Source organism: Solanum dulcamara, chromosome 3, assembly GCF_947179165.1.
Source record: "Solanum dulcamara chromosome 3, daSolDulc1.2, whole genome shotgun sequence".
NCBI classification, from domain to species: Eukaryota; Viridiplantae; Streptophyta; class Magnoliopsida; order Solanales; family Solanaceae; genus Solanum; species Solanum dulcamara.
Genome location: NC_077239.1, coordinates 4091186 through 4107788, shown reverse-complemented (window position 1 = coordinate 4107788; position 16603 = coordinate 4091186). Strand labels below are relative to the sequence as shown.

Sequence of the window (16603 nt, the reverse complement as noted above, 5' to 3'; positions counted from 1 at the left end):
TTTTTAAGCTTTAATAGTGAAAATAATTGCATGGATTGATTTCCTTATTTTTGAGCGTCGAATTATATCGTATTTTGGGACACAAGTTTTGTAAGCTCAAATGAACTTTTTTTACGGAGTTGATTTCGGGATTCCTAGCTTGGATCCCACAATCCTGTTTTACACCTAATTTTAGGTCCATCTTCGAAAAATACAATTTTGGTGTCAAAACAATTATATTGACATCGTAATCAATATTTTTTTAGCTAGCGGCAATTGAAGGTGATTCAGAGGTCGAAAGCTTTAAATTGGAGTATTTAGAGCGGGTGTGATCGACTTTGAGGTAGGCTATGGTCTCTCCGTTTTGACTGAACTTTATTAGAAATTATTTAGTATATATTACATGTTATTTTAGGTTGATAATTGTCGAGGATAGGGTTTGCCTCCTCCCATTCTATTTTCTTGGTTCCGGTTGAGCCTTATATTAGAATAGTCATGTGAGACCTTAGTTTAGGCCATGTGCCTTGGTTGTGGTGTTGCCTTAGCATTATTATCCTTTTTAGGATTGATATTGACGGTCTTAGGCTAGGTTTGAGCCTTAGATACTTTATCATGTGTTGTATCGCCTTTATAGCTAGGCGTAGCTTTCGATAGGGCTTGTTATGGATGATGTACCTTGTGATAGTGCCTGAGACCTCAATGACTCATTGTAGCCATTAGTTTGGCTTAGTGGCGCTTATTAGGAGCAAAAATGACATATTTTGGGGTAAGTCGTCGATCCTAAAGACATTTCTCCCCCTATTTGATTCTAAACTATTTCTAGATTACTTTGCTTTATATTTAGCGGTAGGCTTGTGATGTCTTATTGTCTAGTATAATTATTGTTGGCCTCGAGGCCGTGTTCGAGGAGCGAGTGGATCCCAGGTTTGTTTCTATCTTGGTAGTGTGGTAAGATTTCGTATTCCATTTTGATTTTGTGTACCTTGTTTGGATGCTAGTGATGACATGCTTGCATTAATTGAGCATTTTCACGTGTTTTGTGGTATGATCCCGGTTCCTCTTTTGGATTTTTTACTACTATTTTTGCGAAGGCTTTCTTACACTTTGACTATTTTTAAACTGATTTTAACGGGAACTATACCACCTGAATCGCTTGACTTATTGATTTTTGAGATTATGAGGCGTCAGGGACATACTCTTTTTTTTTATACTTGAGACATTAGAGGCATCTGAGATGTATCAGTTTTTACTTGACCAGATGGCGTGTTGACGCCCTTTCTTGCTTATGGATGGTCTTACTGATGCTCTCGGGTTACTCTTGCTAGCTGGGCGGGCGCCCTGGGAGTAACTGTCTAGCCAGGTGGCCCCCGGGTTTAATCTGCTAGCTGGGTTGATGCCCCTGAGAGTCTACTAGTTGGCTGGGCGGGCCCTTTTAGGGTGCTTATGGTTAGGGGTTACTGATTGTTACAGATGATACTATGGGTTTTACTAAAAACTTGTATTTATTCGCATCGTCTATCACCAGTATACTTATTTCTTGTTTGGTCCTTCAATTTTATGGCAATTGAGGATATGTTTGTCATTATTTTTACCTTCCGAAGGTATGTACGTCCAATCGGTTATTATCTAATTATACTTATACTAATTTATTATTTTATTTGCAGTAGGTTACAGGGGGCTTAGTCTAGATTTATTGATTGGTACTTCCTGCTAGGCTTAGTTGGGTTAGTCTCTAGATAGCTATGTGATTAGTGGTGACATTCCGTATCCCATTCTTGATTAGTTGACTCCTTTAGTGCCTATTTATTGTAAATTGGTTATTGGCTTGAGCTTTCAAGTGCGTTTCTTGACTTTGCTCTTTTCTCTATGTATCCTTTCTCTTTGCCCTTATTTCTTGTACTAACTTGTGTTAGTTCGTGATTAGTTACTTGTGTTGTACTTATCTTGGTATATGTTATCTATACTTGCTTTATCCGTGGAGCTCAATCGGCATGTGCCTTCTTATTACCATTCTTTGGAACTTATACTACACTTCTGCACCCTGTAGTACGAGTTATCGTCAGTGATTTGGGCTTGGTGCGGAGCAGCTTGCATTCGGAGGTTTGGTGAGCTCTTGGCATCTAGAGTTGCCGATTTTCATATATTTTGGGCTGGGACTAGTCTTTACTTGCTTTTGAAGACTGTCTGTATCTATTTTATATTTGTATAAGCCTTGTACACTTATTTTTTATTAGATGCTCGTATATCGACTGATGCTAGGTCTTGGGATGGTTCTTTGTAGATGTATTACTGTTGTTCCTTTTCTTCTTCTTCTTATTATTGATTCACTTTCTTCTTTTGACTATCTTCCACTTGATAGCCCATTGCTTCTGCCTCCGGGCTATGAGTTTGGCTTATCTACTGGTGAGTTTGAGTAAGTGTCATCATGATCTGAGAAATCGGATCGTGACAATAGTGTCCGCGGTATTATTTAATTTTAATTTTTTCTTTAAAAAATTGTTTTAGTGCTCTTTTTATAATTCAAATTAGTATACGTACAATAATATTAAAATTTTATTTTTAATAATTTTAGATTGTGATCTTTTTCGAGCATTGTTAAATCATATTGTCTTACATTTCCAATGAAATGTATTCTTCCTCCTATACCCATAATTAAATCTATATAAATAGACATATCACCAAAATATTCACGGAGTGATACAACTTCCTTTGGTAATACTCCCTGATAAAGATGATAAGTTCTAGTATTAGTTTTCTTTCATAATTTCGATCAGTCAATAAGAACTCTATGTTATTTGCTTTATTCTGTTCAACTTTTTGTAGCATGATCGAATTTATTTTGATCGACTTGGTTGCTTTGATTATTCAAGAACCAACTGAAACTTTTTGATTATTAGTCTTATTAACAACACCAATTCATTAGAAGGAATTGTCTAAGACAAAAGTATGTGGTTTGATATAACACAAATTTTCTCCGCCTATTCCTTTCTAGTCGAGCCTCTTGGTCTAGGCTGGATCAAAAAGAGAAGTGCATAATCTCGTGAATTACTTCTGATGTAAATTTGGCGCTTTTTTTTCGTATTCTTAAAATAGCAAATTGGTTACACCTACAACTGTCTATCTTGCTCTCCTATTCTAATTTGACCTTGTCCAAGTGTTGTTCAATATGTATTTGTTTCCCTTTTGCTTCAATGGATATGTACAATTTTGATTTATAACAATTTGACTAGTCCAAGCTCACTTTTACTATTCATGTTACCATATTACTAACTCTTTTATTTAGTTGACATTTGACCGGGAGCAATGGGGGTTCATTCAATAGATGTGTTCAATATCCAACTATAAGAAGAAAAAAATGATTGATGATTTCATGCTTAACTATCTACGGAAACAATACGTATAATTTTGACATGATCCACGTCATATTTTTAGTACTTAGGGGCCATTCAACAGGAATTAGACATTTTTCTTAATTTTTCGTGTGTGAGCCCATGAATATTTTGATGAAATAACTTTCGGTCAATTTTTTTTGAAAAACTTCACGAAACCTCCCGTAATGACCTTGGGGAACGGTACGTATAACCTCAGTATGATCCACCACATATTTCTAATACTTAGGGGCCACGCAACAAGAATTAGACAATTGTTTTAGTTTTTCGTGTGTGTTAGCCCATGAATATTTTGGTGAAATGACTTTTGGCAATTTATAAAACACATATAATACAAGTTATAAAACAAGTTATATTGATGGATACTATATTTATCACACGCTTTAATACACTTATAATACATTGCGTCAATTTCTTACCAAGCAAACATAACATATTTTCAAACACTTATAATACATTTATATTGCATGCGTAATTCGTTTTTAATATAAGTGCAGATTTATCATAATATTGTTGTGTATTGCTATAAATGATAATAAATAAAAAATATCGCTAAAATCATTGATTATTTTTTAAAAAATACCCGCCGAAATAATTTATTCTTATTTATATGTCAGTAAAAAATGTTAAAAGACCTTAAATATTAGAGAAACTGAATAATGAGTATTCATTTGGTCCCAACTTAAGTAGTTGGATAATCAAGTGCATAACTTCAATCCTTCCAGAAACTCAACTTACTTGGATAATCAAAGTACATGGGACCAATCTCTTGCTCTATTTTCCCAAAATTTTAGGAATATAATTTGTTACTATATATGATATGAGGTCTTTTGAAAAAAATCATGTCAACTTGATTCAAAGCGTATAATATTATATAATATTAAGAGTATTTATGAATTGATTTAGTCCAATAATTGATATTTGAGCTTGTGATTCAACGAGACGAGTAAAGAAATGTCAAAATGATGACGTGATACTCGACTTATTATTTTTACCATACCAAAGATTGCTTGGAGATACACATGACAGATGACACTCAAGTAGAAGAAGTTAGCTCTGGCTTTGGTAGCTATAAATACTCGTTCATGTTGATGGCACATAGTGAATATCCAAAAATGATCCGGGAATCATGATAATATGTTATATGAAACTTAATTTGAGAAAAAGATTGTTGAGTGTGCGATTAATATTCCACATTTATTGTTGAGAAGAAAAATGATCAGGTACATATAAGATCTAGTGATAATTTTAATGGAGTAAGGTCTTTAAACAAAAATCGTGTTAACTTGATCATAAACAAATAATATAACATCATGTTAAAAATATCTCTGAATTCACTTAATCCAACAATTATGTGTATATAAACTCTTAAAATTAAATTAAATTATTTAATTTAATGTAACTATTAAATGATGATAATATTTTCTAGGACCACCACATCCATTAATAATTTTGTTGTCTTCGAGGGATACAGTTGAGCTAATTAACTCTGAATTTGATATGTGACCAAAATTTTAAAGTCATCTCGATTTGCTTACGTATTACCCCCTCTACTTCAATATAAATAAATTATCGACATTTTTTTACACTTCAAAATAAATAAATTATTTTTAATATTTTAAAAATATACTTATTAATTATTATTTTTTAAAATTATACTTCTTTTTTAATAGGATTTTTACACTAGTACTTTTAAATTTCAGATAATGACAATCTCTATTTTAAAGAAAGTTTGAGGAGAATTAAAAAGCTAATATTAATAAATTATGTTTTGATTAATGTTTTAAATATCTTTCTTAAATGATATATCATGTCTCAATAATTTATTTATATTCTTAGAGAGAGTACTCTTTTTTTTTTTGTATGTAATTATTTTCTTCATTTCCATTTTTTTTTACTATATATGTGGGTCAAAATATAAAATCAAGTGTACTTTTTTTCCCGAATAATTACTGATATTGGGCCAGAGGTAGATATTTTTTTTAATTTTTTTTATTTTGGTTAAAAGAAGTAGAATATCACTGATCAGCAATTATTACCAACTAAGTCTTTATTAATTCGCCCATCCCTTTTGCCATATTGGTTTACGACTTGTTACTTACGGGGTCGATTCACAATTTGAATTTTACAAGATTTATATTATAATTTAATTTTTTTATTTTATTTTATTTACCAATAAATGCTTTATAAAATATTTTGTGTAGTCCACAAAGTGGTATGTAGAGGATAGAGTGTTATAAATTTTATTTTTATTTTAAAGATAGAGAAATTGTTTTTCGATAAATCCTCTACTTAAGAAAAACAGTCGAAAACAAAAGAAGTAACAAATATACAAAAAATAAGAGATAATAACAAAACAACAAATAATAACATAATATAAACTACAATAAAATAATATGATAATTGAGATATAAAGAATTAACAAATAGTAACATAAATTGAAATGCAACAAATTACAAGAGCAATACTACGACTGCTACATGAACGAACATCAAGAGTCAAGACAACACATTATTACATACTACCCTAATTTGTGTCCTCTATCCTATCCTATCTAAATGTGCTCGGTAAGTGGTTGATCTCTAATGTAACATCATCAAAACTTAAAAATGCGTCGAGTCTTTTCCCAAAGACCTTATCCAAGCCTTGACTCCACCATAGATGTCCTTAATTGTCCTAGTGTATGTCATAGGGCCTCTAGTTCCAAGTAACTCTATAGAATTACCTCCCTTGAGACTTTATCACACGTCTTTTCTAGGTCGATGAACACCTTCTGTAAATTCTTTTTTTTCTTATACTGCTCCATCAATCTCATTACGAGATAAATGACTTTCATACTTTTATGTGTTCACTATCCTAGAAGAGTATTATTTCCTCGTTTGAATATCCATAATTAAATTCATATTGTCGATTTTTCAACAGAATAATCCTTTGCCCCATGATAAAATAGACTTTAGCTGTCTCCCCTATATGTTAAGTGCACAACGTATGAATAGATTTAATTTGGTCACCTACTTAAAATTTAGGAAAAAATAGGAGATATGACAAATATTTACTAATTACACCGTATTCATGACAATATATAATTATATTTTGAGTTTTCTAGCAAATATATAATACATATGAGCATTGATATAGTATATATGTGTTCATACAACTCTTTCACTAGATTTTAGTTGATACAATATGCGCTGATACAATTTATATATCCATCTTTCGTTGATACAATTGATCCACGCCTGATATAGTTCTTCCACGTAATACAACTGTTATCGCTATGTTTCATAAATACACAAATTGTAACTATGTTTTGTAACTACACTCTAAACTATAGTTGTTTATGATTTTTTTTTCAAATGAAGAAAAAGTAAAACTAGTGTAATTTTTTTGTTTTGATAATCATGGTGTTCGAATCAATTTGCTCATACCTTATTAAATCTCATGAGACACTCGAACAAATAGAAAAAATCACCTATTTTTTTGCTCAAAATTTAAATCATAAAAGTCAAAAGTAACAACAACAATAATCGTGATCTTAGAAGATTAGTTGGTTTACTACCTGAATTTTTATCTTGTTGGTGGGAGTTCGATTCCACCTTCTAATCTCCACTCCAATTTCCTCTTCTCCTACCCCCATGTAATATTTTTTTTAAAAATAAAATAAAAATATACTCAATATAACCCCAATAAAATGAGATTTGAAAAAAATAATAAAATACACACAAATCTTATGCTTACCTCGTTAGAATGAAAAGCTTATTATAAGATGAAATTGAATAAAATAAAACATACAAATTTTTTAACTCTACCTCATAAAATAATAAAAAAGACTATCTTCAATAAAAGTCAAAAAAAAAACTAGTATAGCCTTAGATGATGGTTCATAGACTACTACTTTATGTAACTTCATGTGATTAGTACAACTTTTAGACTGGACCATGCATGTGCATATTGCCAGATTTAGAAATGTTAATTTAATACTGGCTTGCTTGTATTGTCAAGAATTTATTTCAATGAACATGAAATGATAGTTTTTTATTGAATAGTTGAGTAATAATTTACATACATTTATAGATGCTGCCCATTTGCCCAATTTGTGTTACAATAAATGGGGTTCCTACTTTAGAGAAATTAATCACTTCCTTTATCACCAAAATTATACTTATAAGTATTACTATTATATATAAAATAATTATTATGAGTATTGTTTGACAAAGTCTATAGGAAGTTAAAAGTGCTTAAGTTAGGTAGATGCTTGGTCATAAAATAAAATTTGGGACTCTCATGTCAAATTTTGATTTGAAATTCGTATTTATTTATGAAATTTACACAAAATTTCAAATCATGATTTCATATTTTAAATTCTTCAAATAGTAGATAAAATAGTCAAACAATCCTTCTAATTATCTATTTATTATTTTCTTAAGCAATGTGGAAATGAAAAATACGATAATTATTTGAAGACAAAGGGAGTTTTTTTTTTCTTCTTTCAACTAAAGTAAGACTCATGAATTAAAACAGAATGAATACATACTCCTTCCGATTCTATTTACTTGTCAAATATTTTTTAATTTGATTTTTCCTTTTTACTTGTCAATTTTGACAAATCAAGAAAGATTTTTTTTTCTTTTTATTATACCCTCAATTTATTAACATTGAGTTAATATCTTTCAAAAATATACTGAGTAAATATTTTTAAAATTCTATCAATTTAATAGGGGTAGAGTGGTAAATTCACTATACTAATTATTTATTTTCTTAATAAGTGTGTCAAATCAAAATTTAACAAGAAAAAAAAATTACTAATAACTTGAACCCATCTGTTTATGTTTTTCCAATTATTGCAGAGCCATAACTGTAATATTTATTACATTTCACGAAGAACATAATGTTTAATTTGCCCATACATAGTGTCTTGTAATAATATCTAGAAGTTATTAATATCACGTTGTGACCCTCAAATTTACTTCAAATTTATTGAGCACCATAAAATAAAGGTGTCAACGGGTCGGGTCGGGTCGGTTCCGACCCAAAATAAAGAATGAAAGTTAAAGAGAAAACATTTGTAATATCAAATAAATATTAAGCTAAAATATAACTATACAAATTTACAAAAAAAATAATTAATATAAGGGTTGGGCTGGGGAGGGTGGGGAAACGGGAGTGGGTGGTAGAGGTGGGAAGAGGGGCATGGGCCGTTTAAAGAAATTCCCAAGGCTGCATGCAAATTGCTTTAACATTGTCCTTAACGCTTAACGCCATTAGATAGAAAAAGGTAATTCGCAAGAGGGCTTGCGAATTTGCCCTTTCAATATCAAAATAAAATTATTTACCGTTTTAAATTTTTTGTAAAAAAAATTATACCCTTTCGACTCCGAACAAAATAGGCTATATATATAATAATAAATAATTAAAATTTTTGCAGTACATATTAATTAATTTTTTGCACTCTTGATTCATAATTTAAGTATTTGTCTTTACAGTAATCGATTTTTTTGCCTTTACTTTCAAGTTTGATTTGTTATTTTTATGTTGATAATGACAAAAATATATTTCTTGTTCAAAATAACTTGTCCTTAAAAGTACTTTTGGTTAATGATCATTGTTTAATTCAAATATAGTCAAGATACCTTGACGAATTACAACTAAATCTTTATTTTTTGACACAAAGAATTAAATTTCTTAAAAATGACTAAATTCTTAGACGTGCGTACACTTTTTTTTTTTTGGGAGGAAGCTATATATATGAATGTTGATTTGGTAGTGTTATGTTGGAATATAATAAATCGTAACTAAGTATATTAAAATTGAATAAATTGAAAAATCCAACAAAATCAAAGCGATGAAAAATTGACTAAATTGATTTGATTTGATTCCAATATTTAAAAAATTAACTTTGTTAATTTAACTTTCAGTAAAAATTTGATCTAAACCGGACCACGAATGACACCCTCACGTGCACTCATACTAAATGCCAAGAAATCAATATGGTTTGATTAATCACACTAAACATTCCTGTAATATAACTTAATTTATAAAATTCCTTGTATTTTAAAACCAAACACTTATAATCCCTATATTCTAATAAAATCCTAAACTTACACCCCCTCTAAATTATTTTCCTAACTAATTATATTTAAAAGTAAATTAAAAAAATTATAATGTTATATATGAACCAAAAAAAAAACAAGAAAACAGTTGAGAGTTGGTGAAGATAATTATTAGAGGTAGTCACCGACTTACACATTAAATTTGAATGCGTCTCTTCTACATCCCAATTCATTAACAACAACCACTCTATAGATAAAGCATTGTCCACTTTTTTTTTGTTTTGTTTTTTAAGTAAAAAATAAAAATAAAAAACACTTTAAATAAATATGGCGTAGTAGCAGGACTGCTTCATTCTTAACTCCAAATCTCGGATTTGAGTCGTTTTGAATATGAAAAAAATCTTGTTGGAAGCACCACCCCTGAATGACCCTGCACAGTGCATGATCCGAATTTAATCGAAGCTCCAATGAGGACCCCCCCAAAAAAAAAAAAAAAAAGAAAGAAAGTGTGTGTGAGAGAGAGACCAAATAATTTCTTCTATATATTCATACCACCACCTTTTATATCTCTATAAATATATTCTCACTGCAATTCACTAGATTTCTTTATATATATTTTTGAATAAAATTTGATTTTTGTTTGTCTGTTCTACTCTTTCTCCTTGTGTGAATATTAGTTGTGTGCGCTTGTGTGTTTCATTTTTAATTTTTGAAGAATGTTGAGGTCTATAACAGGAAGGCCTGGTCCAAGTGGTTTTGGGTCAGCTTCCACTGCTGAGCAAGTTACCCATGGCATTGATGGATCCAATCTCACAGCCATAGTCACAGGTTTTTTTTCTCTCTATATTTAGTCCAATATACATGAATAAATTTCCTACTACGTACCACCATTTTAAGTTATATATATTGATAAAGTGGATACAGATCGGTGCATGAAGTGTTTCGTATTTATATAAGGTTCATCAATAAGGGAAAGGGTTGCATCCGTAAGGGAGTGATAAAGGAGTTTTCATATACTTTACACACACCCTATTTTGAGGCAAGCATCAAAGACTAATTTCATATCGGATTCATAGCCTTTTAATTAGTAGCTTGTTTGTCCAAGCTTTAGGAAGGTTAAACGTGCTTATTTTCTCATAAAGTGCTTATTTTAAAAAAAATTGAGGTGCTTAGTCAAGGTTTTGGAAGAAAATAAGTATTTTCAGAAATTATTTTTTTTAGAAGTTAAAAAAAAAGTAGTTTTCTTCGAAAACACTTTTAAAAAGCTTAGACTACACACTAATGGTTGTTTTTAAAATTTATTTGTCAAACACAAATTCCTTCAAAAAAAAAAGAAGATATTTTTCAAAATAAGTTAATTTTAGAAGTTTAGCCAAATAGGCTTAGACAAAGACAAATTTAGAATTTCTAGAACATGGATGCATCACTATAAAAAAAAAAGATGGAAAAAAATATATTTAAGTAATGATTGATCATCGGTTCTTTGAGTAAATAACTCAAGTTTTCAACTATGTGCACTATTTAACTTTCTTGTAGAATCAATGTCGACAAATATAATCATACCAATTTTTTAAAATATCTAATTTTATTTTTAAAAAAAACACAAATTCACATGTTCATATTTTGACTTCAAATGTGTTTTTCTTATTTTGAATTCGAGAAAATCCTCCCCGCCCTGCAGGTTACCAAGTAGTGCATTTAAGCTCATAATGATATTGACGTGCATGTGAAATCATTAATAGGTAGGCCGTGTCTGCATGAAAGTTCCTATATAGCATTTGATTTATGGAATATTTTATATTTAGGATTTCTTATTTTTATTATTTTCTTGTTTTCTTTTTTCATATTTCCTTGCAATTAAATAAAATTGGAGACTTTAATTTGAGGGGCCAAAAACAACTTCCCCATGAGTTTGGAGCTCAGCAGTCTTTAATTTGTTCTGGACAAAGATTCCCAAAGTACTTTGTGATGTTTTTAATTTATTAGTTTTTGACTTTTTGTCCTCCAATATATATGGTCTGCCTTGTTTGTTGTATTGCTTAAAGGATCTTAGCTGGCATTTTAGATTTTCTTGTGATAATAAAAAAAATGGGAAAATATTTATGTATTTGACTATTTCTTGACAAAAAAATATTATTAATGAATAGATATGTAAAGTGATAAAGTCAAAAATTTCATCAAGAATATTTAAGATTTAATATATATGTATGAATTGTAGTTTTTGATTAATATAATTCGTATAATTTTTTATATACATAATTTTTTTTTGATGAAGAGTTTTCAACTGACGTAGCTGGATTTGTATATTTTTTTACCTTTTCACTAATAAATGTTTACTACTACATATATATCTTGTCCAATTTTGTCAACTTCACAGTCATTAATCTTGTTTATCATCTATTGAATTGCATAGCTACTGTATGAAAAGAGGTTTTTAGTGGCAATATATATATATATATATATATATATATATATATATATATATATTAGTAATACTTAATGCCACAAAAATATTTACCGATAGTTGAGTAAATATCATTGTATTTAAGATCGCTAAAGGCAGTTGAGTAAATATCATTGTATTTAGGATCGCTAAAGCCTTTAGCGACTTTGATGTCCAATAAGTGGAACTAACTCTGAACAATATTTTTGGCAGACAATCCAATTTTTCTTTGTACTATAAAGCAAAAGTAAGACATTTTTATTTGATTTTCCATTCGGTGCTCAATACCTGCCTGATCTACAAAATTTGAATTCGCTTAAGTTTCATATTTTGGGTAAAACACACCCTAATAAAGTCAGTCGGAATTCACAAATGAAGAACAACTAATGATTCACAAAAAACTACAACTTCTATTGTATGAGGAATATGAATGTAGAAGGAAAAACAGATTTATTAAACTTGAAAACAGAAAATGAATAAATATATCAAGAAATACAATCTCAAAAGGTAAACACTATAGTTTTGATTAACAAACATGATGTTATGTGTTCTTTTAGCTTTTACTCAAGACGAACTTCACTGAGTATGTTGTTGTTGTACTCGAGACAAACTTCTTTATGATCTCATTGCCTTTGTCCACGAAAGACGTTTTTACTTCCAAATTCGTTTATCATACTTTGAATTTCGTTTAAACAGGAGGCGCGAGTGGCATTGGTTTGGAGACAGCAAGAGTTTTAGCTATGAGGAGTGTACATGTTATAATTGCAGCAAGAAATATGGAGGCCGCGAATGAGGCTAAACAGCATATTATCAAGGAAAACAAAGCTGCTCGTGTCGATGTTGAGAAGCTTGACTTGAGCTCAATTAGATCTGTCAGGGCATTTGCTGATAATTTCAAAGCATTTGATCTTCCTCTCAACATCTTAATGTAATTTGCTTGATCTCTTTGTTTATCTAATTCTGCCTTACTAATTGAGTTTTAGTTTTTTTAAAAAAAACAGACATGTTTGGCTAATTTGAATTTGCAAAAAAAAAAAAAAAAAGAAACAATGCAGGTATTATGTTCTGTCCATTTCAGCTTTCAGAAGACGGCATAGAGATGCAATTCGCGACAAATCATCTAGGTATACACTGTCAAACTCTGTTATAGTCAGTTCTGTTACTTCACGGATAGAAGTGTACGTAAAGTTGAACATAGTAAAATAAAAATATTGAAAGAATTCCTTGAAATAGTTCGTTTTAGAAATGTCTTAAAAAGCTAATCATAACTTCTTCCCTCAGAACAATAGGGTCGTTATGCTCATTATTGAACGTTTTTATCAGAGGTTGAATCGATCGTCATCAGATGAATTATGCCAAAAGTTAAAATACATTATGAAAAACTCAAACTTCTATCGAAGATAAGCAAATGAAAGACTTTCATAAACGTTCTCGTAGTTCTCAAACCTCAAAAAAAAAAACATCTTTGGATTTTCAGGTCACTTCTACTTGACAAATCTTCTTCTAGACAAAATGAAGGAAACAGCAAAATCTACTGGTATTGAAGGTAGAATTGTGAACTTATCATCAGTAGCTCACATATGCCCTTATAAAGGAGGAATAAGATTTCACAAGATCAATAAAAAGAACAGGTATACTACCATCCTATGTTACTCGGACTCTACAAAAATGTTATCGTACAAGTATCAAATCTTTCAAAAAAACACTACTTTTGGATGATCAGACACACACACCTGATCGATTTTTGAAGAGTCCGAGTAGCACATACACACTAATATATTCAATTACTATGTTATGACTTCTCATTTAACTAATTTACCTATCTATTGTTTTTTCTTAACCAGTTATCAAAACAAACTAGCATATGGACAATCCAAATTAGCCAACATATTACATGCCAATGAACTTTCGCGTCGCTTGCAGGTAATTAACTATATGTCAAAACTAGTGTTAGTCCTTTTTAGTCCTTTGGCCAAACAGGCTCATCGGACTATGTGAACTGTCAAATACAGGAAGAGGGAGCAAATATAACTGTCAACTCAGTGCATCCAGGACTAATAATGACTCCCCTCATGAGGCATTCTGCTCTTTTGATGAGTATGTATTTTCTATATTATTAAACATTCACAACATATTAGATTTATTAATCACTTGGTTTTTGTTTGACAGGAATCTTTAGGGCTTTCACTTGTATCCTATGGAAGAATGTCCCTCAGGTAAATATGAATTTCCTTCCTTGCAAGCATTTTAACCTTTTCGTGAACTGTGACAGTCAGTGATCGAGCCAGGGTTTTCACTAAGCGTATTCAAAACATTTAAAAAAAGTAAACACGTGAAGACGTCAACATGATTAATTATATTATTCTATTTTTTCAGGGGGCAGCTACAACTTGTTATGTTGCACTTCATTCAAGTTTAAAAGGGGTGACTGGAAAGTACTACTTTGATTGCAATGAGCACAAGCCAAGCAAGCTAGCACGAGACGAAGCCTTAGCAAAAAACCTTTGGGATTTCAGCAACAATTTGGTTAATGCATCTCTAAAGACTTGATAAGAAAATGCAGTTATTGAGAAAGAAAAAAAAAACTTATTTCATTCACATTTTATGAAAAAGTTGTTAGAAGTTTGTTGAGTTTGAAGCTTTGTTAGTTCTTCTTCCAATATATGAGTGTTTGTCTCTCTGTCTCAATTTATGTGACATACTTTCTTTTATAGTTCGTTAAAAAAAATGTCACCTTTATATAATTAAAAACAATTTAACTTTAAAATATCTCTTTTACCCCTAATGAAATGATTTATAGACGTACGAATGGTCAAAGAGTATTTTAGACCATAAAGTTCAAAAGTTTTACGTTCTTTTAAACTGCATATCAAGTCAAATAATGCCACATAAATTAGGACGAACTCTAATGGTGTGACCAGCAAAAGATGTGGTGCAGTGGATAGCGCTGCTTCTTCCTTAATCAGAGGTCTTGGGTTCGAGCCTGCAAATTTAGATTAATCGGGCTTCAATATGTGTACCGAGCACAGAAATGTAAAACAAAAATAAAACAACTCTAAATGTGTGATTAACCTTGTACAATTAACAATATACTTCATCAGCAACGCTTTTTATGCAAGGAAAGAGATATTTATAATCTGGAAATTCCTCTCTTAATGTTGAATCTTTAGCACATTACTTCCTTCACCTTTGAAAAGGTAAAAATTTATCTACACACGATATTTATATCAAATTATACTATGTTACGATAACTAAATTGTAAATTAAGGTGAGTATTTATATTAATTAACAATGACTTAGCAGTAAAAGTGTACGTGAAGACATGAGTCATGTACGAAACTATCTCAACACCACTTGCCTTGAAGATCCATTATTTCTATTTTCTTTTCTTGTTCTTGATTTATGAACACACTAGGATCGTATCGAGACTATACATACTGTTTTTGCAGGTATTTACGGAGGGTCCTATAAAGGTTTTGCAAAAAAATTGATCGAAAGATGTATTACTGAAAAATTCAAGGGCTAATACACACCAAAAAATATATGAAAAAGTCGTCTAATTCTGCTTGAGTGACCCCTAAATGCTATAAATATGTCGTGGATCATGTTGAGGCTACACATATTGCTCTCCTGGATACTTACGGAGGGTCCCATAATGGTTTCGCAAAAAAATTGACCGAAAGTCATATCACAAAAAAATTCATGGGCTAACACAAACGAAAAAAAAATGAGAAAATTGTCTTATTCCGCTTGAGTGACCTCTAAATTCTATAAACATGCCGTGGATCGTGCCGAGGCTACACATACTTCTCCCGAGGATACATACGAATGGTCTCCGTTTCATTTTGGGATGGTTAAAAATGCCCTTGAACTATGCAAAATAATTTATATATACCATTTGTTACATTCTGGGATCAAAAATGTCTGTGCCGTTATTTCAAGAGACCATAAATATCCTCAAGAGTTAACAAACTATTTTTTTAGTGACATTACAAGTTAGGTGATACTAATTCCTCCACCTAAGCATTCCCAACAAGGATTCACTACAAAAAACTGGACCTTTAGCGGCAGTAATAGTCGCCCCAAAATCCAAGAATATCTACACTATAGGTTTTCACTAATTTTTAGCGTCAACTAAAGGCTATAATAGCCTTGGTTGTTTTCGAGCTACAACTGGTCAATGTTAACTGAATTGTTGGGATATGTCATACTCCTTGAGAAAAAAATTTAAGGACAAAATTAAAAGTTATTTTTCACTATTAACCCTTTTGATTATTCCTAAACTATTCTCCTCACATGTATTTGAGATCACAAACCGGAGATAATCACGGATAGATTAAAACAAAATTTGCATCAACATTAGAAGAATTCACTCTGAAGAAGTGATTAATTAGTTTCCTTAAACTCCAATTTGTATGTATTACTATAACTAATAGTCATGATACATAGAATATAACTTTTTGCTATAAAAAATAAAAAATACTAAATTACATTGTTCAAGTTTTGATTAATTATATTATGTTTCAGCATCTTCCTCTGGTTGAAGAAGGTTGAGATCCGGACAGTGGTACTTCACCATGTCGTTGTCGTGTATAGCTGAACGTGATTCTGCAGCAGCTTCTCCTACTTGTGCTTGTTGTTCTTTTGCAATATTGTCGCCAACAGCCTCTCTTCCTTGTGTTGTTGTAGCCATAGGAGAACCTATGGGCAGATCAACGGTCAATTGTATTCCGGGAATTCCT

General features: G+C 30.8%; 1 protein-coding gene across 1 annotated transcript; it reads left to right on the top strand.

The window, feature by feature from the left end:
• The first annotated feature begins 10002 nt into the window (after window positions 1-10002).
• On the top strand, window positions 10003-14549 carry LOC129881465 (short-chain dehydrogenase TIC 32 B, chloroplastic-like). The gene is made up of 8 exons (XM_055955665.1): window positions 10003-10246; window positions 12558-12789; window positions 12906-12985; window positions 13339-13492; window positions 13706-13784; window positions 13874-13958; window positions 14031-14077; window positions 14238-14549. The coding sequence occupies exons 1-8, from the start codon at window positions 10135-10137 to the stop codon at window positions 14409-14411; spliced, it is 963 nt and encodes a 320-aa protein (XP_055811640.1). The 5' UTR covers window positions 10003-10134; the 3' UTR covers window positions 14412-14549.
• The last annotated feature ends 2054 nt before the right edge of the window (window positions 14550-16603 follow it).

Coding starts and splice junctions, on each gene's coding strand:
- LOC129881465 (XM_055955665.1), top strand. CDS start 10,135: ATGTTGAGGTCTATAACAGGAAGGCCTGGTCCAAGTGGTTTTGGGTCA. Junction 12,986..13,338: donor ATTCGCGACAAATCATCTAG/GTATACACTGTC, acceptor TTGGATTTTCAG/GTCACTTCTACTTGACAAAT. Junction 13,493..13,705: donor AAGATCAATAAAAAGAACAG/GTATACTACCAT, acceptor TTTCTTAACCAG/TTATCAAAACAAACTAGCAT.